This window comes from Lontra canadensis, unplaced genomic scaffold, assembly GCF_010015895.1.
Source record: "Lontra canadensis isolate GAN:19392208 unplaced genomic scaffold, GSC_riverotter_1.0 scaffold451, whole genome shotgun sequence".
Classification (NCBI taxonomy): Eukaryota; Metazoa; Chordata; class Mammalia; order Carnivora; family Mustelidae; genus Lontra; species Lontra canadensis.
Genome location: NW_022631444.1, coordinates 39,891 through 63,639, shown reverse-complemented (window position 1 = coordinate 63,639; position 23,749 = coordinate 39,891). Strand labels below are relative to the sequence as shown.

The window sequence follows — 23,749 nt, the reverse complement described above, 5'->3', positions numbered from 1 at the left end:
ATGCGCCCTCCTCATCCCTGTCTGTTTCCTAAGGGTCAGGGACGTCACAGGGTGGGTCTGAGATCTGGACCTTCCCGCTCAGGTGCGTCACCATCAGCCGAGCCTGGAGGTGTCCAGTTCAAGCTAACCTGAAGGCATAATGATGCCTTTCTCTTCCCCACCCGTGGCCTGCAATCTGGCTCTCACGGTGAAGGCGTGGGAAATGGCCGCAGCTGTGGCCACATTTCTGGGAGGGGGCAGACAAGAAACAGAATAGGCCTCAGTGAGTAGCTACAGGGCCTCGGACTCATCTTTTTAACCAGTGGCCGTTTAGCTGGAACTCATAAATGGACAGTTTCCCTGTCATCCTCACTGGAAGTGTTTGGCTCAATAGCATTCTGTCTCCACAAGTAGAATGGGAGGTCCTCCATGCTCCTCAGGGTCCTCTTGGTGGCTGTCCTGAGTGTGGCCTGCTGAGCGGGGCAGGGTCCTCGTGAATGGGGCTCCCCATCTAACCTCCCCGTTCTGCTCCCTGACTCACTGATGTGCATGCCCCCCTACCCCGGGCCGACCCGGGGCCCCATCAGCGCTCCCCACTGGGCCGCGGCTTAGCCCTTCCCAGTCTCTCCTACCTTTCTGCTCCTCATCCCACAGTGAGGGGGACTCAGATGTGGACTCGGAGCTGGAGGACCGCGTCGACGGGGTCAAGTCGTGGTTGTCGAAAAACAAGGGGCCTTCCAAGGCAGCTTCTGATGATGGCAGCTTGAAGAGTTCCAGGTGAATACATGGCCTTGAGCTGGGAGGGAAGAGCCACCTCCTAAGCCAAGGATAAAGGAGCAGTGCCTCGGTCCCGGAGGGGCCAGGCCTCTGGTACCGGCCTCTCTTGCCCAGCACATGTACACGGGGCTCGGGGTCTCTGCACCCTTGTGTTTCCTAGGTAACGGTTTCCTACCAGGCTCAGGCCTTTGGTTTGCTGTAGGTTTGACTTAATCCCCATTTATTCATTCAACAAATAGTGGTTGAACCACCAGAAAGTTTGGGCCCCAGAATCAAGATGGGAATGGGGCATAAGGAGTGTCTGGACCCCATGACCCTCAACAGGACTGTCTCAGGCCAGCTCTGGATCTCTGAAATCTTAACAGGACTAGCAGCAGAAAAGGCACCAGTTCCCCTGACTTGCTTATCACAGCCACATTTCTCTTCCTGTCCCCATTCTCTCCTTCCTCTGATCTTTTCACCATGTCCCCTCCCCACCTCGCCCCCATGCTTCCTGCTCACACCAGTCCACTGGAGGAACGCCTTCCCATCTTGTCCAGCCAAGTCAGTCTTCTGATCACACAGACAGCTCCCCCTGGAATCCAGCTCCCCAGTCCCCATCCCTCACTTCCCAGCCAGCATGGCAGCAGGAAGGGTAATCCTCTGTCCCCTGTGCCAGTGCCTCCTGCTGGTTCCCCTGCCTCACAGTTTCTCCCCAACTCAGAGCCATCCTGATCCCCACCCCCTTCCCAGAGTCAGCAGGCAGGCTGGGTTGACAAGTAATCCCGCCCCCCTCCTCCCACTCCCCTGAGGCCCCTTCCCAAGTCCAGCCCCTCACTACCAGCACCCAGCGGCCCCCTCTAATTGGTTTAATTTATTCAGCCAAACAACATTTCGTTGTGGCAGATAATGCCGCCTTCCCCGCCCCACTGCCGTTCACCACTGCGCGGCACAAGGCTCCAGGTAGTTGACAATGAAATAAATTGAACTAAACGTTTTAGAGGGGGAAAAGTGATGAAATAGAACAATGGTCTAATTTACATGACATTCTCCATGAAGCTATTTTCACTGACGCAAATTATTTTGCTTCATTTCCTCCAATGCTCTCACTGCCACTTTGCTGGGGTGCTGCTGGTGGCTCCCTTTGCCTCCTGTCTCCTCCCTCCCCCTGTGTCTTTATTCTCTGGGTTTCATGCAGGCTCCTCTCCCTCTCTCTCTTTCTCTCTCTCCCTCTCTTATTCCATCTGTGCTGCTTCTAATCCACTGCTGGTTCTCTCTTCCCGGCCTCACCTCCCTCGCCTAGAACGGCCCTCAACACCTCTGGCAAAGAGGGCAAGGGGGTGGAGGAGAGGCCGGCCTCGGCACTGAGCTCCCTGAGCTACCGGAAGCGGCTCACCCTGAAGGACTCCATCGCGGGCACCGGGGATGAGGACTCGCTCTTCACCACCCTGAGCGAGCGGGCGGCCTCCCCGGAGAGGCCGCCCCGGAAGACCCGCATGGGCCCCAGGGAGGAGCCAGACGAGTGCGGCTCCATCGTCTCCGAAGCCCTGAGCCGCCCAGGCCGGGGGCTGGAGAAGCGGTGGGGCTCAGACTTTGACCGGGCCTCCACAGTCTCTGCTCCCACCAGCCGGGCCTCCTCAGCCACACGGCGTGGCTCCGGTGAGGATGGGGCCCGCTCGTCCATGAGCTTCTCGCTCTCGGGCTCCCCCATCTCCCGGCGCAGCACCTCCCGGCTGGATACCCTGTCCAGGACCCTCAGTCCTTCCTTGAGCCGCGCCTCGGGCCGGGGCCGGGACAGCCCGGATTCCCGCCTGTCTCTGGGCCAGAGCTGCCTGGATGCGTGGGACGACGAAGCTAGTGTGGCCTTGAGCGAGGCCCACTCCCAGTATAGCCATCCGTCGCTGGCCCGCAGTCTTTCGGTGCCACCACGGCCTCGTGTCTCAGCCTCGGCCACGGATGAGCCCCTTGGCGCTGGCATCCACCCCGTCAGCCGGCACTCCTACCTGGACCCTGACCTGGAGGCTGCCATCAACGAGGTCTTAAGCTTCAAACCCGGCCCGTTCCAGAGGAGCAGCCTGGAGCCCGACTCTGAGGAGGATGACCGGAAGAGCATCCAAAGCGTCCGCAGCGCCCAGGTGGACCTCCCAGCGCGGGCGGCCGGCATCCGCCGCTCGGCCTCCGCTGCTGACGTCTCCCACTCCCGCAGCAGCCACAAGGGCCGGAGCCGGAGACGCAGAAGCTCCCGCTCCAGCTCCAGCTCCGAGGACTCCTCGGAGCCCAGACGGCGGAAGAAGGGGCGCTCGCGCAAGGGCAAGAAGAAATCCAGATCGAGGAGAAAGAGAACGGAGACCGAGTCGGAGTCCTCGTCCAGCTCCAGCGGCTCTACGGTGTCAGGCCACAGCCGCTCGAGCGTGAAGAAGGGCCCCGCTGCCGAAGACGAGGAGGCCGCGGGCCGGCAGTCCCGGCAGTCTCGGAAGGAGGAGAAGAAGCGCAAGAAGGAGGTGGACAGCCTGATGATGCGGTACCTGTACCGGCCCGAGAGCGACTAGCGCAGCAGTAGGTGGCAGCTGGCGTGGGGCATGGAGTGTGCCGCTCGGTGTGAACTAACATGCCCCCACCTCGCCCGCCCGCACAGAGGCCTCTGCTTCGCTCCCGTTGGGCACACCTGGCCTCAGGGAGCCTTCTGGCTCCCACCTTGGAGAGTAGGGCTGGTTAGTCATCCTGAGCCCTGTGCCCCCCAGACTGATCCTGCAGAGGACAGTCACTCACACTTATTAAGTCCCTGCTGAGGGCCAGGGCCCCCCCAGATACTCACCACACTGTGTGCACCTAATCCTCGTGCTAACTCCATAACCAAGTCCGGATGAGCTCCACTTTACAGGAGAGAAAACCGAGGCTCGAGGAAGTGAAGTCACTTGCCACAGTCACAGGTCACACAGCTGGGAAGTGATGTTGCTGGGATCTGAATGGAGGCTGCTCAATTTGCCCTTGATCGCTCCTCCACACAGCCCGGGGCAGAGCACGGGGATGACAGGTTTGGTGCGCGTGCCTGGCAGCACTGATGCCCCCCAACAGGCTGGTCTTGGGAAAGGGCTCTCGCTTCCCTCCCGAGGGTGAGTTGGTGCGCTAGTGGCCGTCATCTATTTTGAGGCCTTCTGGCTCGGCTTTCCCCTGCCCTGCAAAGCCACCTTCCTCCCTGGCACACATCTCAAGCCTCAGAGTGCAAGGCTCCCCAGGGCCACAGCCCCCACAGTACCACACCCTACATCACACCCCGAGGTGCCTGACTCCCTCCCCAGCCCTCCCACCTGAAGCCCACACATGGGCGGCACCTCCTCTCAGAGCATCTTAAAAAGTAATAGTGAATAGAAATTAGCAGCTGCTGACTGACAGACCCCTCCTGGCTCTCCTGCCTCCCCCAGCCTTCTCTCTGTGGGGAGGGAGATCTAGCAGTTAGGCCCTTTATGCCCACACCCCCGTCTCAGAAGAAAGGCACAAAGACTGACTCACTGGAATCCCATTGTTGCCAGTTTCCCTGGTGGGTGGTGACATTTGGATCACCTTGGTTATATGAAGCTGTTTTCAGCATGGTACCTCCCAGGGCAAGCTTGCTGCTTCCCAGGAGATGTGACCCCAGAGTGCCACCCCCTGGAGCATGGCCACTGCATGAACTAACACACCTGTCGCATGCCTGTGGGCCTGTCGTGCCATGGGCACCTGGGCAGGTACACTGATTGGGCAGAATCCTCTCCAAAGGGATCAGTTAACGTTTTAAGAAATGGACAGGTAGGAGTGAATGTTACCTGCAGCGATGTGGAGATGGGTGATGGGATGGGATTAGGGGGATGGTGCAGAGAGGGTAGAATTTAAACCCAGACCAGGCTCGTGGCCGTCTCAGACTCCTCAGACCCTGAGCTGCTCTGAAACCAAGTCCCTGGGCTCAGCACGGGCTCTGTCGCTTCCCCCATGTGGCTGATGATTGCAGGGTGCTCTGGGAAGAGCAGGGAGCATCTGGGTTGCACTAGGGAGCTATTGTCAGAAAAGACAGGAGTCACAATATCAAGTCTACTTCCTCATCCTTCCCCTTGGCAGCCCTGCTGAGTGCCCTCCTCCCCCAGCACAGGAAGTCAGTTGTTAGGCCAGGCTCTTCTGGGTACCGCACCGGAGAGGGAGAGGAAGAGAGGCACAGGCCTAGCTGGGCCATCGTACACCGCCCAGCATCAGACCCAATGCTCTCAGCCTAACATCACCCTTGATCCTATGACCAGCAAGAACAACAACAAAAAAGCCTGTTTCTTGCCCCAGCCACCTGCACAGTTCTCTTGTCCACCAGGAAAGCAGGAGTAGTCCCGAAACCCTACACACCACCACCCAAGAGGGTTGGATTCACAGCGGGGAGAGTGGGCCCCAAGCCAGAAGCTAGCCGGCCAATACTGAGCCAGCCAGAGAAGGGCCGGGGAAGGGAGGGCCTGGCTGGGCTCAGTGCAAACTGGCTTTGGGTAGTTAAACTGCCAAGCATGGGGGCCAGGAGCAGAGCAGTGGCTTAGCTTCCCATCTGGCGACAGGGACCAGCGAGAACTCCGAAGGCGAGCTCATCCATAGCAAAGGCAAGGGGAGGGGGCTGTCACCCTGGGCTCACCCAGCAGAAATTAGCTCATACACCAAATTGTTTGTGACAGCGTTGTGCAGGAGATGCTGGCTTGTGGGGAGGAAAGCTTTTTGAACAATTTGGTTAAAATGTTCACATTGCCAGCCCTGACTCTTGTCCTGGGGAGGGGGCAAGGCGCTGGCTGTTGACTCTACAGCTGTGGCTCCAGAGGCCACAAAGGAGCCTGGCTTGTAGCACACCTGGCTACCTAGGTTCGGAGCAGGGCAGAGGAGCATGGCATTGGCTCCCCTCTCCGGCTACCTCTGCCGCTTGCCCAGCACTTGGATGGAGCTGTGTCAGAACCTGGCTGTCATTTATCCAGGCGTCTGTCTGCTTGGCAATCACAGGAATGTGGGAGTGGGGGCCTCAGCCCAACTCAGGAGAGGTGCGAGAATGGAAAAGAGCTCAGATTGGCCCTACCCAGCAATGCCCTGTCGGCATCTGGGTCGCAGTCCTGGCATCTGCCTAGCCCCCTGTCTCCCCACCGCAAAATAACCCTACTGTTTTTCCACAAAGTCCTTTGCCCAACAGCAGACCTTCGCACTTGGGTGCCCAGAAATTCTGTCCAAAAATTGAAAATAAAACCAGGCTCCCACTAATTTAGAATTCAAACAACCCAAAAGCTAAAATAACCCCAATTTTTTCTATGTTGCACAGTCATCATTGAGCTTTATAATTTTGTCCCTGAGACACCCTAGAGTCCTTAAGTGCCTTTGGCCCATCAAAGTAAGACTCATTTACGTTCAGTCTAGTTTGTATGAAATGTGTTTTGTGCTATTCTGATTCCTTTAAAAATGGTAATACATTCATGAGAAATATGATAACTGTTAACCAGACTGCCCCATTCCTGAACCATTCTGCATAATTGAACATGTATTCTATCAGGCTCTTCCTTCTCCCCGGGGAGACACACACACACAGAGAGAGAGAGAGAGGCCTATCTTTACATACTCCCTGGGCTGTCACCCAGGAGGGCGGGGAACATTCAGGTTTGGTTGTGTTTTCTCTTTAGGTCACCCCATCTAGCAGCAGGGTGGAGTCAGCAAAAGGCTTTGAGGTCTAAGAGTCCAAGTTCAAATTTCCATACTGGCTATGTGACCTTGAGCCAGAACCTTCCTCTCTTTGAACCAGCTTCCTGGTGACATTTCATAGGGTTATCATGAAGAGTAAGATGGGTGTCCAGAGTGCCCGGGACAGTGTCACACACAGGAAGTACTCCATAGCCAAACCCTTTGCTCCCAACACAGTTGGAAAAGCTAAGAATGTGGGTCTTTCTTGCAGAACACTGTTTCCCCCTCTTTCGGTTTGAGGATGGGAGAACTGCCAAGGGGCCAATAAACAAGGTCCCCCATCAGATTCTTAAAGCAGAGTTGGGGGCAGAGGGATCACGGAATTCCTGTTTATCCTAGGGAAAGCTCTCTAGGATCGGGAGGCAGAGCTGTGTCCCTGGAAGCGCACTGGGCAGGGACTCTGGGTGCAGGACCCTGGGGAGGGCGGGCGGGGGGAGAGGGGACACAGTCTGGGCTGCATTTTGTTCAGTGTTGAAATTACAGTGCACTTGAACCAGTGATGGCAGCAGAGGTGGGAGGGGCAAGGGCAGCCGGTTCTAAGGCTTTGGGAAAAAAGGAAAAAAGATAACTGGAGCAAGAGGTTTCTGTCCTTGCTCAATGCCATGAGCCTGCCCCATCCAGGGGATAATTATCCTTCCCATCCTGGTGAGAGGAAGCTGGAGGCCTGATGAAAACTCTGTAGGATTGGGTTATGGTACCAAGAAAGGGACGACTATGCCACCATGAAGCAGAATTCTAGCCAGTCCCTACATCCTGAGCCTCCTTCCCTTGTGGTGAGTAGATGATGCCACGGTCAAGGACAGAAATGCTCACAGGCCTTAGGAAAACAATAAAGAGAAAGGATTAAGGTCTGGGAGTATCCAGTGGGGAAAGACCCTCCCTCTCAGAAGGAATCATGGTTAGGGGTGAGGTTACCAACCCGCAGTCTCCAAGTCAGTGTGGTCCATGGACCACCAGCATCAGAGTTTTCTGGGGAAGAACTGAAAATGCAGAATTCCTCGGTTCCACCCAAAAGCTAACAAATCACAATTTCTCAGGGGGAAGGACACAGGAGTCTGTTGCCGATTCTTAGGTTGAGACCTACAGCTCTACGGCATTGCTTTCCAGGGAATTTCAGAAATTTTTGGAATCAAGACCATGCTCTCCTTTCTGTCACTACTCTGCGTATCTTCCGGGGAAGTGATGGATTGGAGTCACCTCTCAATTTGTGGCTTTTGAGGAATGCTGTGACGGGGTTGTGGGAGCCTCCCCAGACCCAGAGGCTTTGGTGCTGAAGGTTTAAGGGAATCGTTCCACCATGACCTTGCTCTTCTCTCCCCGCAGCCCTACCAGCTACTGGAAGTCCCTTGCCCCTGACCGGTCAGATGATGAGCACGACCCTTTGGACAGCACCTCCAGGCCACGATACTCCCATAACTATCTGAGTGACAGCGACACAGAGGCCAGACCGACAGAGACCAACGCATAGCCCAGGGGAGTGGTCTGTACCTCTCGCACCCCCCGGGCCTCTGCTGCCACGGCGCCTCTCCCAGGAAGTGGCAGGGCACAGGTCTCCCCCACCAGACTGCTGATCCACATGGGAAACACCCGCCCCCCTAGGTCTGGGGGGCTTTCCACGCTGCGGGTGTCTGACATCTCCACATGGAAGAGGTGGGGGGGTGGACAGGGCAGAGAGGAGTTCCTGAAAACAGAACTTTTTGCTCCTTCTGCCTCCAAAATGCCACACTCTGTGGGCAGTGGCAGGTGGCTTTGGCACTGCATGGAGCCAGCAAGCTGACCTCCATCTCAGCCCCCTGCTCAGGGACGGTGGACACATTGCCTGCTGGGACACTCTAGGTTGCTGTGTCCACAGGGAGGAGTCGGGGGCAGGAACAGCCATTCCTCCCTACTGCCCCCCCCCTCCCCACAGCCCCCAGCTTGGGGTGAGGGCTTTCTCTTCTCAGTGCCTGCTGTCTTTTTACTTTTAATTTAAATACCCAACCTCTCCATCACAGCTGCATCCCTGAGAGTGGGAGGGGGCCGTGATGGCAGCTGGAGTTTGCAGGAATGACTAGGGGAATCTCATCTCCATCTTCGCTTCTCCGAGAGCGGTCCTTTCTCTGTGCAGCTGGAGAGACCGGTGAACGGAGCAGGAGCCGGATTCTTCGGTCAGCCTGAGGAGGGGCGCTCAGGTGCTTCTGGGTATGGGTTGAGCCAGCCTGCACAGACAGGGGTGCCTCGGTACCATCCGGCACTTTCAGGCCCCACCCCCTCTGTCTCATCAGTCTGTTAAGTGCAATGACCTATTTAAGACGAAACCCATTCCACCCACACCAGGGCGGGGCCTATCCAAGCGTTGCTTCCCTGCCGCTCTGTCATAGTTGCCTGGACCATAGGCCCAGCTGGAGAGGGAAGGCCATGGGTGGAGGGCTCGTGATCAGAAAAACTGAAGATGGGGGTTTGGGTCAGTAGTGATGTGTATTAGACACAAGCCTCCACCCGTGTCCTAAGCCGGAGTCATTTTTCTTCTTCCAGTTGTCTTGTCCCCGCACACTTACCCTAGACATGACCACATGTGGCCCGACAGCCCCATCCCCCACCCTAAAGGTCATCCCGCCAATGCCACCAGACTTGGGGGCCCGAGGGCAGTGCCTGGTGCTGCTCCCATCCGCTGTCCCCCCCACCCCCTCTCCTGCAGTTGGTTTGTACTCATTGGGCTGTGCTCTCTCTTCCCTGTTTACCTGATGTACGGAAATAAATGTCCTTTTCCTCCTGGCTCTGCCAATTTTCCTGCCTGTTCCTTCAGGTTCAGGTAAAGTCCTGGGTGGTCCCTGGGGAACAGAGTCAGGATTCTGGTGGGGACCGGGGGGAAGCGCCCGGGTAGCTGGTCTACGCCCACACCAGACCAGTAACCACTCAGAGCTTTTTGGAAGGTCATTTGGGGCAGGCAAAGCTAGTAGGATGAGAAGGTTGATCCAGAAAGACAAACACCGCCTTTTAAGAGCCTGCAAATTGTAATCAGGTGAGCCATCCTTGCCGCATCCTCTCCTAGTCTCCACTCAGAAATGTTGAGGTTTCTCTGGTTATTAAATCTCACCAATTACAGAAGACTTTTTGTTTGTTTGTTTGAGGGATGCAAGTCCTTCTTACTAGAAAAAAGTTTTAGGTTTAATTTTAGTCATTCCAAATAAGACTTTCTGACCAAACATGGCAGAACTCCCTCTGGCCCCCAGCCCCATTGGCCACAGGGCAACTTGAGTAGGCTGGGAGTTCTGGCTTCTCTGCCCTGTTCAGTCTCTGCCTTCATGCCTCCATTTACGCTTGGTCTGCTCACTGTCAGCTAAGAGACAGCTCTTGCAAAAGGGCAAAAAACAAATGACTCCTCCTACTCCTCTACCTTCTGTAATGTGATCAATTATAATCCCTGCACACATAAAGTTTCTTTTATAACTGGTCAATCAGGCTCCCCTGGTTTGTACAGGAAGGCAGAAAAGGGTATGAGACAGCCCTAACACCAAAGCTCTGGTGATGTCAGCCACCCAGAAAGGGTCAAGAAAGAGAAGGAGGGAGGAAAGTCCCCCAGAGTGACTGGGAAAGGAGTATAAAATGGGTCCATCTTGAATGAAAGTCTTCCTCTCTCCACTGCTTCCCCTCCCCCGGTTGAGTAGAGAAGGTAGTAAAAGTAAAGTTCCTTTTTTTTTTTTTTTTAATTGTTGTCTCCTCATGTTCAACTTTTACTCATGCTTTCAAATAGGTGGGTGCATTTTCTGTTTCTCCCAGGAGCTACTGTGACCCCATCCCTCCCATCTGCAGACAAGATTCCAACTCTGTCGATCCACACTGTCTCAGGCCTTTGGTTAACCAGAAAGACCATCATCAGTATATACTGATGCCAACAGTAGTCTGGGGCAGGGGGCTTTGCTCAAGTCTGAAAGCTTATATTATTCATTGATTCATTCACTCAACAGATATTTCATAACTGCCTGCTGTGACCTAGGCCCTATTCTAAGTACTGGGGACCAATGAGTTTCCTTCCTTCGTAAAGTAGATTTTCTAGTGGAGAAGATAGACATACAAAATAGGTACCTACTAATATGTATGTGCAAGTTTTGCGTGAGTAGAAAGATGTAAATCATAGTGTTTGTCGTCTAGGGGCTCATGGATTGGGGCAGACCCACAAGGAAACAATTACATGAGACCTAACAGAAGGAGAAAGAAGTTGCTTCGCACATATTATGGGGGGAGCCTGGGAGAGGAGTTTCAGGTGGAGGAGGATGGGAAAGCTTCTAAAAGCTGGTATTTTGAGCTGGGGCTTAAAGACAGGCTTGTACTTCCATAGGTGTACTGGAAAAAAAGAAGAGCTTAAGCAAAGGCCCTGAGGCAGAGAAAGATGGGTGGTCGTAGGGGTCTCCACAGGTTGCCTAAGGAAGCCAGACACAGCCTCTCATGACCAACACTTCAAGTTGCAGCAAAGCCCCTTGTCCCGGAGTGCTAGGCTCCAGGCTGGGACCAAGGCCATGCCCTCAGCACCAACTCCCCAGAGAAGTCCGGGAGCAGGGGACCATCAAAGCCCAACTTCCTTTTGGGTGTGCCTTCAGAGCTCTATAAGCTCCCACCCTCCCCTGTACACTCATGCCAACTCTGGTCCCTAAGATATAAAGGATTCTTGCAAAACAGGCAGCAGATCTATGCCTGTACCAGGCTCAAAGGTGCCTCGACATTTTCTCCTCTCCAATTTTAGGACCCTCAGGACTGCTCTGACTCCTAGATGAGAGGTGAGGACCAAAGCCCAGCGAGGCTCCCAGTGGTACCCGGTCAATGCCCAGAAATGATAGCAGCCCACAGTGACTCCTGAACTACCTCCTTTTGTCCTGTGTCCCCTTGGCAGATTATCCTAGTTGTCCCCCCCTTACCCCACCCCCATGCCTGGTGGCACAGACACTTAGCGATTTGCTCCTTAATTGTCCCCCAGCTAGGCTGCGCAGATGCCGCTCTTTAATCTCTCCTGATAAATGAATCACGCCGCTCCTTTAATCATATGTTCATATCCAAGCCAATTTGAATCAATTTGGCGGTGAGCGTGTTGCAAGAGATGCCATGACTGCTGCTCTCCCCTCCCGGCCCCAAGAGCCAGCCCGTCTGCTGTCCTCATCCTCCACAAAGAGCCCAGGAGGCCCATGGGAGGAAAGGATCTCCTACCTGAATGGTGGGGACTTTCAAAGTCAATCATTCATTCCTGTCCTCCAGGCTGGGCCCTGTGGGACTAGAGGGAGCCGGGTTCCCAAGGGCCTCCCACGTGGGAGAGAGGGGGCTGAATCCACAGCCTGCCTTCCTTGTCACTGAACAAAGGGCCCCACTGTCATCCTTGGAAGAAAGTGCTGCCTTAAATCTAACCATCATCCTTCTGTTCCCCTTTCATTTCCTCTGAGCTGGTTCTCAGGGAGGCTGAAACTCTTCCTCACCTTCTACATAGCAACACAATTCCAGCCCAGCCTATGGTCATTTGTCCTTGCCTGCTGCTGCTTCTGGCTGCCACCCCAGAAGCGGTGGGAGTCTATCTGTCTGGGGTTGGTTCCTGTCCAGCAGACCAGAGGCCCCTCCGCGTCCTCTTCGTGTCCTCTCGGTCCCACCCCGCAAGCTCTGCCAGTCCGGGAAGGCGCCCTCCCATTCGCTGGGAACCGTGTATTAGCATATTCATATCGCATTTGCATGACCGGGACCCCGCCCCCGCCTGAAGGGTCTTCCAGCACCTCCGCAGCTCCGGGAGGCCAAGGCCAGGAAGCCGCTGCCCGCCTCCAAATGTTCTTAGAGCAGTTGACGGGGGGCCCCGAGCCCATCGGCCTTGCCCTTCAAGGACCGTCTGCGTGAGGACCCGTCTCCTCCCTCAGCCCGACATACTGTTTTCCCGCCTCTTTGAGGGCTCTTGGAGGTCCTTGGCAGAAGCTGGGAATGAAGGGTGCCCTTTCCCCCCTGTCATTGTGAAACAGGGATGAGAAGGATGACAAAATCAACAACAATTCCCATTTTGCTGAGCATCTACTTATTATGTTCCCATTTGCTGAGCATTTACTATGTCTTCTAACCTTTGTCACAACCATGCAGTGTCCTGTCCTTGAGGCTCAAAGAGGGGATGTGTGTCCTAACAGCTTGGTTCTAGCAAAGGGCCAGGTGTCTCCCAGCAATTCTGGCCTTGTCAGGGGGAAAAGGGAGACGGGAGAGTCCCAGGAATCATTGTCAAGTTCCTCATCTTTAATCGCTGTGTGCCTGGTATTCAGCAAAGCTTGGCCTAAGTAAGGAAACACTTCTTGGCATTTGGAGGGAAATGTCAACCTTACATTTCTGTTGCTCCTTACAATTTTCAGAGCACCCTCCATACATTATCACATTCTGTGCTTCATGCATATGGTGCCAACAATATGAGTAACAGCTCCACATGGCCCGGAATGCATATATTAAGCTATATTTCCCTCAGTCTAATTTCATTACAGTATAACGGAAAAATCCAGACTGTTCTCTGGGATTGGATCTGGGAGGAGTGATTTCCAGACCAATAGTCATTTTGGAGTTAACAAGGACGCTAGATTTGTTTAGAAGGAATTTCACAGAGAAATTGAGTCTTTTGTAGTGTAAACCCCAGTGATGGGTCATAAACATGAGGGAGATTCCAAAAAGGATGTGTGCTTTGCAATTGAAGTCAGTGACATAAATGTCCCAGTGGAATACTTAAATGTGCAGATAGAATATGCTTTAGATATCAAAAGTCAGCAATGACAGTTTTACAAAAAACAAACAAACAAACAAACAAAAACAACTCAAAAAGGATATTAAGGTTCAACACCAGACAAATTCTATTTGAGGTGGCTTAAGACTCAAAGAGTTTCCACATTTTAATAAATTTTTATATGTTTTGTGCCACATCTATGATCTGACTAGGAAAAGAAGCAAATGGATTTCGGGAAAAGAGGACGCTAGGGAATTTGAAAGCAGAGAACCAAAAAAGGAGTTTAAAAACACACACACACATTCTGGTATGAGAAGGTGAGGCCAATAGCCATGGAAACATTATATCTCTGAAAGACAGATCAATGACTGGTAATCAGGCAAATGCAAAATTGTGTGCAGGGAAATAGGCCTTATGGCTCATATTTAGTCCTGGGGACAGACAGGTGGCAGTGGCAGGTTGGCACCTTTTCTTGAGGGCTGCTTCCATCCCCCATAGGAGTACTATCCTCGGGAGAGCAAGGAAGAGTTACACCAGTGAGTGGCACTGCCCTGGAAGTTTCTAGAAGCACAGAACTTGTGGCCAGCCTCTGAAAGCCCTAGAGCTCCTCTGTGGAAGCTGCTCTTTCTGGTAGGCCACATACTGAGCCAACAGGGCGAGACTGAATAACAGAAAATGAGCTTCTCCTCCCAGGAACTGGCAAAATAAGCCTAGAGAACCAACTAGAAAGTGAGTCAATTTTACAACTCTATGAATTGGTTCTTAAGAAGACATGTGCCTATGACAAAGGTACACGTGAAAACACAGATAAATAGATAAACCCCAGAAGGCACCTTAAAAATTAGAAATAGGTTGGGCGCCTGGGTGGCTCGGTTGGTTGAGCATCTGCCTTCCACTCAGGTCATGATCCTGGGGGGCCTGAGTTCAAGTCCCACAGAGGGCTCTCTGCTGGAGGAGGAGGGGGACTCTTTCTCCCTCTGCCCCTTCCCCCTGCTCCTGCATGTTCTTTCTCTCAAATAAATAAGTAAAATCTTTTAAAAAATTAGAATAGGTTTATTTGAGGATGTGGGTTATAGATGAAGTATCTCTACTTATAAAGTTTTCAGATCATTTTTCTTAAGTCCCTACAGATGTATGTCTGTGCCAAACACCAAAGAAAGCCCTAAATTGTCATATTAGTGTGATTTTAAAGAGTAGCTTCTTTCCCGGCATTTCACAGATAGAAATAGTAGCCGATGGTTGGGGGTGGGGGAAACCAATGTAGCAAAGCTTCTTAGAAACCGCTTAGATCCCTTGCTCCGGGAAAGCCGTTTTCAAAGCAGCAGGCATCTCTTGGCACGGCTGAGAGTAGAAGCTGGAAGAGGAGCAGATTGGAAGGTGGAACCTGAACAGGGTATTTAGGGGAGAGGAAGGGGGGGAGAGCATCTAGACGGTTCCCCTCCCCGTGCAGCCTGGAGCGCAGCAGGTGACAAGTTTTGGCAAGGAGACTCACACCCGCTTGTGGGTGAAGGGACTGGTGCAGTGGGGTGAGGAGAAGCCAGGAGTCCAAAGGTCATTTAGGATATGTGCGTCATGGTTGTATACCTTTTTTTTTTTTTTTTTTTTTTTTTTTAAGATCTCTGCGGGTGGACGTGGTTCAGTGGCCGGATATTGTGCCGGGCGGATGGATTTGTGCTTCTCAGACCGGACTCCATCTAAGAAGATTTAGGCCCTGAAGGAAAAACTATGTTTGCTCTTTCAGAAAGTCAAGGGACTAGTGAGTTCTCTGAGAAGATGAGAAGGTAGAGGTATTAGAAAGGGCATGGCAGAAGATCCAGGAGGAGTTAGTCCCCTGGGACACATGAGTTTCCTCTCCCTCCCCGCCCCCACTCCTTGCTCCCCAGTAGAAATCAGCTACAAATCTCAGCTTGTTGGGAACAGATGGCCTTGGCTGACGAATAAGCCACCGCAGGCTGCTCCACCTGTTCTCAGGCTGGAATAATCAGCTCGAGACAAACATCGGCGCTGAAATAACTCATGGCAGCGGGTGATGCGCGGGCACAGATTCCAAAAATCTTTTAAATAGACCCCCTCCACGTCTCCCCCCTCCCCAGCCCCTGGAGGCCATCAGGGAAAGGTAATGGAGCGGAGAAGACAGATCGAAGCCCCCCTAAAGCGAGCCTGATACTGAACCGGTGGTGCTGCTGGGTGGAGGTGGCGGTGGGGACCTGGGCAGGGCTGAGTTCCGCATGGGAGGGGCACGGGGGTGGGGGGGGTCTCATTCACCTGCGCTGGGCAGGAAGTTATCTCGGAAGAGCACGTGGAGAACGTGCGAATTGTTGGTCCATGTCAGGGACAAATGGGAGGCCATCAACCAGTCGTGGATAGTAGAGAACTGAAAATTTGGGATTCATTTGAATTGTTCATTAAAGGAGTGATATGCAAATGAGACCGAGTTACAGAGACTCTCTTGGCAGCTCAGACAGCTCTGCCAGCAGCCCTTGAGAGTGGGTGCCTGGGTGCCCAGTCTTCTGTGGGTTTGTGTTGCCTCCCCTCACCTCCTTGATGAAGTCAGCTGGGCTAATGTTCACTGACAGAGGCAGATGAGCCCATCGGGGGAGTGACAGCGCAGGGAAGCAGTGGTGACGGCGGTTGGGGACGTGGGGGTGCCCTCTGAGATGCCCGTCCAGCTCCTGTGGAGTCAATCAGGAGAAGGCGGGAACTGAGATTGAAGTGAAGCTGACTTCTTGCTCCGGGTGCCTCAGGCAGGTGGCTCCCCTTGGTCCAGCAACCAACCCCACTCCCCCACGCCCACCCCCCACCCCGACACTCCCCACCCCCGCACCTTGGGGCACAGAGCATGGGAATTCAGAAGCTGTGCTGACTAGAGAAGAAGCCTGAGAGCCCTTGCACACCCCCCATCCCCAACTTCATCCCTAATTACCAGGTACCATTTCCCCCAAGTGGTTTCTGCTGCTCTGCCTGTGGCCAGGACCCTCACCTATCATTTAGCGTCCAGTTGTGCTCACAGAGGTGTCATGGTGTCCCCTTTCCTGCTGAATGCCTGGCTGGGTGGTTCTTATCCTGGTGCATATAGAAAACACTCAAGGACCGGGTGTCTGGGTGGCTCAGTCCATTAAGTCTCAGACTCTTGATTTCTGCCCAGATCATGATCTCAGGGTGGAGAGACAGAGCCCCATATTGGGCTCTGCACTGAGCATGGCACCTTCTTATTCTCTCTCTCCCTCTGCCCCCTCCCCCACCCTGCTCAGACTCTCTCTTCCTCATTCTTTCTCTAAAAGAGAAAGGAAGGAAGGAAGGAAGGGAGAGATGGAGGGAGGGGAGGAGGGAGACAGGCTCAAGGAGCTCCCTTTATTATGTTTTGTACACAAGTAAAAAGAATAATATAATGAACTTCTTTGTCTATCAAGCAGTTTCAACTGTTAGCAACATTGAGCAAATCTTGTTTCATCTACCCCCCCACCCACTTTCCCGTTCCCTTCACTCGGTGATTTTTGAAGTAGATCCCAGGTAGGCTATCACTTCGTTAGGAAATACTTTAGTGTCTATCCCTCAAAGAAAAGAAAATTACTCTAGGGATGCCTGGGTGGCTCAGTTGGTCAAGCGGCCGGCTCTTGATTTGGGGTCCGGTGGTGATCTCAGGGTCCTGGGATCGAGCCCCACGTCATGCTCTGTGCTCAGTGAGGAGTCTGCTTGAGGACTTTCCTTCTCCCCCTCTGCCCCTTCCCTGGCTCACACTTTCTCTTATCTTAAATAAATTAATTTTTTAAAAAGACTTTAAAAAAATGTAATCACAATACTCTTACCATACCTAAATAAATTATCAATAACTTCCTAATACCAAATAGCCAATGTTTAGATTTCTCTGATTTTATTTTACATATTAATAATTATACATCTTTTAATATATAATTGTGTGTGTGTGTGTGTGTGTGTGTGTGTAACTTTAAAAGTATGTCCAGGGGTGCCTGGGTGGCTCAGTGGGTTAAAGCCTCTGCCTTCGGCTCAGGTCATGATTCCAGGGTCCTGGGATCCAGCCCCACATCGGGCTCTCTGCTCTGCGGGGAGCCTGCTTCCTCCTCTCTCTCTCTCTGCCTGCCTCTCTGCCTACTTGTGATCTCTTTCTGTCAAATAAATAAATAAAAATCTTAAAAAAATTTGTTAAAAAAATAAAATTAAAATATGTCCAAATTAGGATCCAAACAACACTGAGGAGCTTTTAAAAAAAATACTGTGCTGGGCGCCTGGGTGGCTCAGTGGGTTAAGGCCTCTGCCTTCGGCTCGGGTCATGGTCCCAGGGTCCTGGGATCGAGGCCCGCATCGGGCTTTCTGCTCAGCGGGGAGCCTGCTTCCTCCTCTCTGACTGCCTCTCCACCTGCTTGTGATCTCTCTGTCAAATAACTAAATAAAATCTTAAAAAAAAAAAAATACTGTGCTTAAGGGCCTTCTTATTCAGGGATTCCAATTTAATTGGTCTTGAGTGGGTCCCAAGCATCATATTTCTTTGCTCCCTGAGTAATGTTACTGTGCGGCCAGGGTTGAGAAATGATCTACCTTTCCCCCCACTCATTTCCTACCAACTCCTCCTTGCCTCGGCTTTTAATATCTCAGCCTGCCTCTAGCCGGTCCCCGGGGCAGGTCCCAGGGCATGTGACACTCCCATGCCTACCCAGAGGCATGGAGGGCTGCCCACCTTCTCCAGCCTTCACCTTCAGAGGGGCTCGAACTCTCTGTGGACACAGGCCTTCTTTTCCCTGACAAATTCACGTATCATGTATGTCTTCCCTTAGTATGCCTGGTGCCGGTTCTTACCTTGCAAGCGTAGTAGATTTTGGAGGGGGGGAGGGTGAAAATAGCAAAATTCCAGCCTCAGGAAAAAGTGAGAACTTCCCTGGGGGCTGTACTCATTTGGCTGCTCCTGTGGTTCAACACCACAATGGAACTGAGCAAGGGGCACGTCAGGAGCTTCGCAGCAGATGCGAGGGAAACCGGGGATTGAATGGGACTTGAACCCAGCGCACATTTCGGGACATCTAAGAAACGTCTCCTTCCGGAAGATGTCGGCCCCAGGAGACTTTTAGAGAATTACACCCGGGTCCCTAGCTCACAGCCCGTAGCTGCTGCTTCTGTTCTTCCCCTACCCTTCCACTCCGCCTGCCTTTTGGACTCATTCCTCCCTCCTGTGTCCCCCACTCCATGCCTCACTGAATGTTGGTGAAACAAATCTAGTCTAAAATAATGAGCAATCAACTACCCTGATGCTTGGGGCAGGCTGGGCAGGGGCTGGGGGGAAGGGGTAGGGAGCTGAATCATTTATAAAGCTTAATAAAGATGCAGATGAGCATGCCGACTAGGAGCCCCAGAGCTGGGCTTATTCATTATTCAAAGTTATGCAAATGCCACTGGGTCCTGCCCATTAGAATCCTGCCCCTGGTCTCTGCATTTCTCCGTGCTTGACAGATCCAGCCCACCTTGTGCCTCCCCTTCGCCCCACCCCCACCCCCACTGCCAGCCCCAGATGCTTACATTTGCCCCGCCATTGGCCTGGATCCAGAAACCCATTTCAGACCCTACCTCAAGGGTTCTAAAAATCCCAGATCTCCTCTCCAGCCAGAAGTCTTCCCGAGGTTTATGGGGAGGCTCTGGCCTTCAGGAAAGCCTCCATAAGCCCAGATGGAAGGGCTTCTCGCTGTTAAAGATTTCCAAGGAAAGGACCCTAAGAATACTTAGGTACCTTTGTTAGTGTCTCACTAATCTATTTAGTGGCAGAGATTCCCTGCAGTCTAACCCAGATCCCTCTTGTTGCCCTGGAAGCCCACCATTGAAAGACAATATCTCATAAGTAAATACTCTTTTTTTTTTTTTAAGATTTTTTTTTTTTAATTTTACATACAGAGATCACAAATAGGCAGAGAGGCAGGCAGAGAGAGAAGGAGGGGAAGCAGGCTCCCCGCCGAGCAGAGAGCCCGATGTGGGGCTCAATCCCAGGACCCCGGGATCATGACCCAAGCCAAAGGCAGAGGCTTTAACCCACTGAGCCACCCAGGCACCCCGCAAATTCTCTTTCATCACCTTTCTGGGAAGTAAAAGTCAAGTATCAAGTCACCCTCACTTACAGTCTCCAGACTAACTCGTCCTTGTTGCTTCCCGTTACCTTTTTAGACAGTTGAACCTCCTGCTTCCCGTTACCTTTTTAGACAGTTGATCCTCCTCCATCCAAGTCATACTCACACTCCTTAACCTCTTAAGCCCGTCCCGGGATACCAGACTCCCGCAAGTACTCGAGCACTACCTACACGTTACCCCCTCTTTTCAGGGCCATGATTACTGACTTGTGCTCCTCAGCCGCCTAGGTCTTAGGACTCCAATTCTTTCCTCTGACTCTGGCCCCTCCGCGCCAGTCTTTCCCTTTCCCCATATCCCTCTTTAGCTTTTCAGTTTGGTGAAGCTGAGAGATGAAGAATTGGGTCAGAGTCTCAATGGCATCGATTGCTTCTGCTTTCCCTTCTTTTCTGGACTGGCTTTCTTCCCTCCCCACCCCCCAACCTATTTTTAGCCTGCCTCTGTTTTCCTTAGTCTGGTTGGCAACCATGCCGGCCTCTTTCCCTTCTCTGCCCTTATCTCTCCCCTGCAGCCTGTGCAGACCCTAGCTGCCCTTCCAGAGGTCTCTCATTGCCCACCCGATGCGCTGTGATTTTCCTCCATCTTGAAGATATGTAGGGTCTGCCTGAAAGGGGTGCCTGGCTACAGGGGGGAGGGCAGGAGGGAAGCAGGGAGATAATGTTGGTGGGTCTGTTTTAGCAAATGCTTTAGTGGTTCTAAAACCCTCTGGTTGTCTCCCTACCCCCACCCCTGCCTTCTTCAGTGGCATTTCCTCTCCTCTGTCCCTATATCCCCTCTTTGCCTCTAGGACCCCACCCCAGCATCAGTAAGAAATGCTCTTGGCCATTCCAGACCAATTTCCTCTGGCTTTGGGGACAGGCAGCCTCCCTGGAGGTCCTCACCTGCCTTCTTGGCCTGCATATTACCAGTTTCTTCTCCAGTTCCTTTTTGTCTCCACTCCTCGCCCTGACCTCATCAATCCCACATACACACACCCCTTCCCACCCCCACCCGCCCCCGCTGCACCCCTCCCCGGCATTCGGGTTTCTAGGACACACCAGTTTGGGCAGGGCTTGTGTCAGCATCCCCCACTTGTCCTTTCTCAGCCTCTTCTAGACATTGGTCCCCTCCTTTACTGTCACCAGCAAGCTGAATAAGACTGGATATTTTGGAAGGGGAGCTGCAGCTGGCTGGGGGAGGAGGGCCATACTGGGAGAAGCAGAGGCAAAGGGAACTACGGGCAGGAAGCCGTTGAATGAGAGGGAGAGGTTCCCAACACCCTTTCTCCCCAATTTTGCCAGCCTTAAAGATGGCACGTTCCTCCGATGATCTCTGTAACCCCATTTATCTCTCTCTTGGTAATAACACAATACCTCGCTTTACAGCTGACCACATTCTCCTACACATATCCCGATCTCCTCATGGTGTGCTCCCTCTCTTCCAGGGGTTGCTCCAATGCCCATCCCTACTGAGTGTCCCCCGCCCAGACGACCATCACCCCATCACCCCGATCACCACTGTGGCAGAGGGCACCCCTCCCCCAGCATCCTCTGTCTTCCCTGCCCTGCTCTTTTTCCCAACACACTTGTCACCTTCCACATTAGGATATCATTTACTCATACATATTGTTTATGTCTTTTCACTGGACTGGGTGAACACCACAAGAGCAAAATTTTGTTCACAGGTACATCCACAATGCTTAGTACAGTCCCCACCACACTGCGGAATTTCAATAAATATTTGTGGATGGGATAAATGATCTCATTCGATCCCCACACACTCTTGTAAAGTTAGTCCGTATTATTATTCCCATTTTTTTTATGGTGGTAAAACATACAAAACATGAAATGTATGATTTTAATCATTTTTAAGTGTAACAGTTCCATGGCATTAAGTGCACTCTCTCTCTCTCTCTTAAAGATTTATTTATTTATTATTGGGTGGGGGGTGTGCAGAAGGCAGGGAGAGAGAGGTTTTTTTTTTTTAAGATTTTATTTATTATTTATTTGGCACAGAGAGAGAGAGAGATCACAAGTAGGCAGAGAGGCAGGCAGAGGGCGAGGGGGATGCAGGCTCCCTTTTGAGCAGAGAGCTCCATGTAGGGCTGGATCCCAGGACCCAGGGACCATGACCTGAGCTGAACGCAGAGGCTTAACCCACTGAGCCACCCAGGTGCCCCAAGGGAGAGAGAGTCTTAAGCAGACTCCCCGCTGGACATGAGCCAGACTCCAGAGATCATCTCATGACCCTGAGATCACATCCCTGAGATCACAACCTGAGCCGAAACTGAGTCAGACGCGTAACTGACTCAACCATCCAGGCACCCCTAAGTACCCTCCCTTAGGTAGTAAGTACCCTCAAACCATGTTTGTGATGTGATTAAAACATGGTGGTGTGGGAGGCGCCTGGGTGGCTCAGTCATTAACGGTTCAGGTCATGATCCCAGGGTCCTGGGGTGGAGCCCCACATCAGACTCCCTGCTCCACGGGAAGCCTGCTTCTCCCTCTCCCACTCCCCTTGCTTGTGTTCCCTCTCTCACTGTGTCTCTCTCTGTTAAATAAATAAATAAAATCTTTTTTAAAATTATTTTTTAAAAATGGTGTGAAACTGATGTGGGAAATAAAGGCAGAAGAAAAATTATTACATATCCTTACTATCTACAGCCCATTGACAAGTCCTGGAAACAGGCTAGGGACATTCCTCTACGGCCTCAGCTGCCTGGATGTTAATACCTTGCTAAAGGCAAAAGGCAATCTTAGCCCAACCCTCCAGGATCCTGTAAGTCTTCTTTAACATATAAAAATTCCTTTGGAAACTTCCTTTATCTCTACCCACCCCACCCCAAGACACATGTTGACAATCATCCCCCAAGCATAGGAACCACAGATATACATCTGAAGGGTCTCATGACTGAGGGTTTACTAAACAGTAATAAATGAACTTTTCCCAACAAGAGCTAGACCCCTCAAGATCCAGGAAACTGGGGCGCCTGGGTGGCTCAATGGTTTAAGCCTCTGCCTTCGGCTCAGGTCATGATCCCAGGGTCCTGGGATCAAGCTTCGCATCAGGCTCTCTGCTCATTGGGGAGCCTGCTTCCCCCCCGCCTCTCTCTGCCTACTTGTCAAATAAATAAATAAAATCTTTAAAAAAAAAAAAAATCCAGGATACCTCGTTTCCAAAATACCTGGGAGGCTTACGCTGTCCCTAACCCCCTCCCAACTTGAAAGTACATAATCTGCCAGTCCTCACGACCCCAGCACAGCTTTCTGCCCACGGGTCCTGTCCCCGTGCCTTTTTTTTTTTTTTTTTTTTTTTTTTTTGGCAGACAGAGATCACAGTTAGAGAGGCAGGCAGAGAGAGAGAGGGAGAAGCAGGCTTCCCGCTGAGCAGAGAGCCTGATGTGGGGCTCAATCCCAGGACTCTGGGATCATGACCTGAGCCGAAGGCAGAGGCTTTAACCCACTGAGCCACCCAGGCACCCCTGTCCCCGTGCTTTAATAAAACCACATTTCGGCACCAAACACATCTCAAGAATTCTATCTTGGCCGTCAGTTTGGAACCCTAACCTCTTTCCCACATCATCCAAACCATCACCACCATCCATCGGCCGAACGTCTTTATCTTCCCAAACTGAAACCCTATGTCCATTAAACACTAATGTCTCCTGCATCCCCTCTCCCCAGCCCCTGCAGGCAACCACTCCACCTCCCATTCTTCTGCATCTGATTGCTGTCAGTGGAACCCTCCAGGGTCTGTCCTTTTGTGTCTGGCTTATTTCACTTAGCGGCATGTCTGCAAGGCTCATCCACATTGTGGCGCATTATTCCGACTTTACAGATGTGATTAGTCCCATTTTGTGGAGGCTGAGGTTCGGGGAGCCTCTGAGAGCACCCAAGATGCAGAGCCGGCAGGGGGCTGGGGACGCTGTCTGGCTTTTAAAATGCCCTGGAGAAATCAGGTCGGATCTGTGTGCCTAGGCCTATGAGGCAATTCCCTCTGTGTTGTCTTTCCTTTGGGAATATTTTTACTCCTACTCCCATTTCCCACTCTTCCCCCTCAGGGCTGCCTTCTCACATTTCTGCCCCAACTGGTTGCAGGGTTTTTCCTTTTCCTCCCCGGAGCAGGCAAGCTCTCAGGTCAAACCAACCTGGTCTGGAGATGCTCCCACTGGGGTCTCAGCCCAGCACACATCCCCCAAGTCCAGGTTTCCACCCCTCACCCCCCTCCCACCCACCCTGGGGTCGTTATGAGCCTGTTCCCTTCCAAAGTAATTAGTGCAAGGAGGCCAGCCGACTCGGTGCTAATGCCGTTTCATTAAGTGGGAGCAATCCTAATGATAATAAAATGGCACATTTAACATTCAAACATTGAACAGGGTTTCTAAGCGAGTGTGTCTCTCTCTTCCTTTCTGGTATAACAGCTCCATCTTCATAAGGACCTGACAATACACCCTAATGAGAGACTGGGGAGCTAAGTGTCTTTACAGAGTCAGAG

General features: G+C 52.4%; 1 protein-coding gene across 2 annotated transcripts in view; it reads left to right on the top strand.

The window, feature by feature from the left end:
* The window catches only part of LOC116863012 (unconventional myosin-XVIIIa), a 29,694-nt gene extending 21,773 nt beyond the window's left edge, over window positions 1-7,921 (top strand). Inside the window, exons 22-24 of one of the 2 annotated variants that reach the window (XM_032850485.1) lie at window positions 634-756; window positions 2,039-3,291; window positions 7,777-7,887. In XM_032850485.1, the coding sequence (XP_032706376.1) occupies window positions 634-756; window positions 2,039-3,284 (1,369 nt within the window). In that variant the 3' untranslated portion in view covers window positions 3,285-3,291; window positions 7,777-7,887. Of the gene's footprint in view, window positions 1-633; window positions 757-2,038; window positions 3,292-7,776 lie in introns of both variants that reach the window. The other variant, XM_032850486.1, reaches the window with a different exon arrangement.
* Window positions 7,922-23,749: the final 15,828 nt, after the last annotated feature.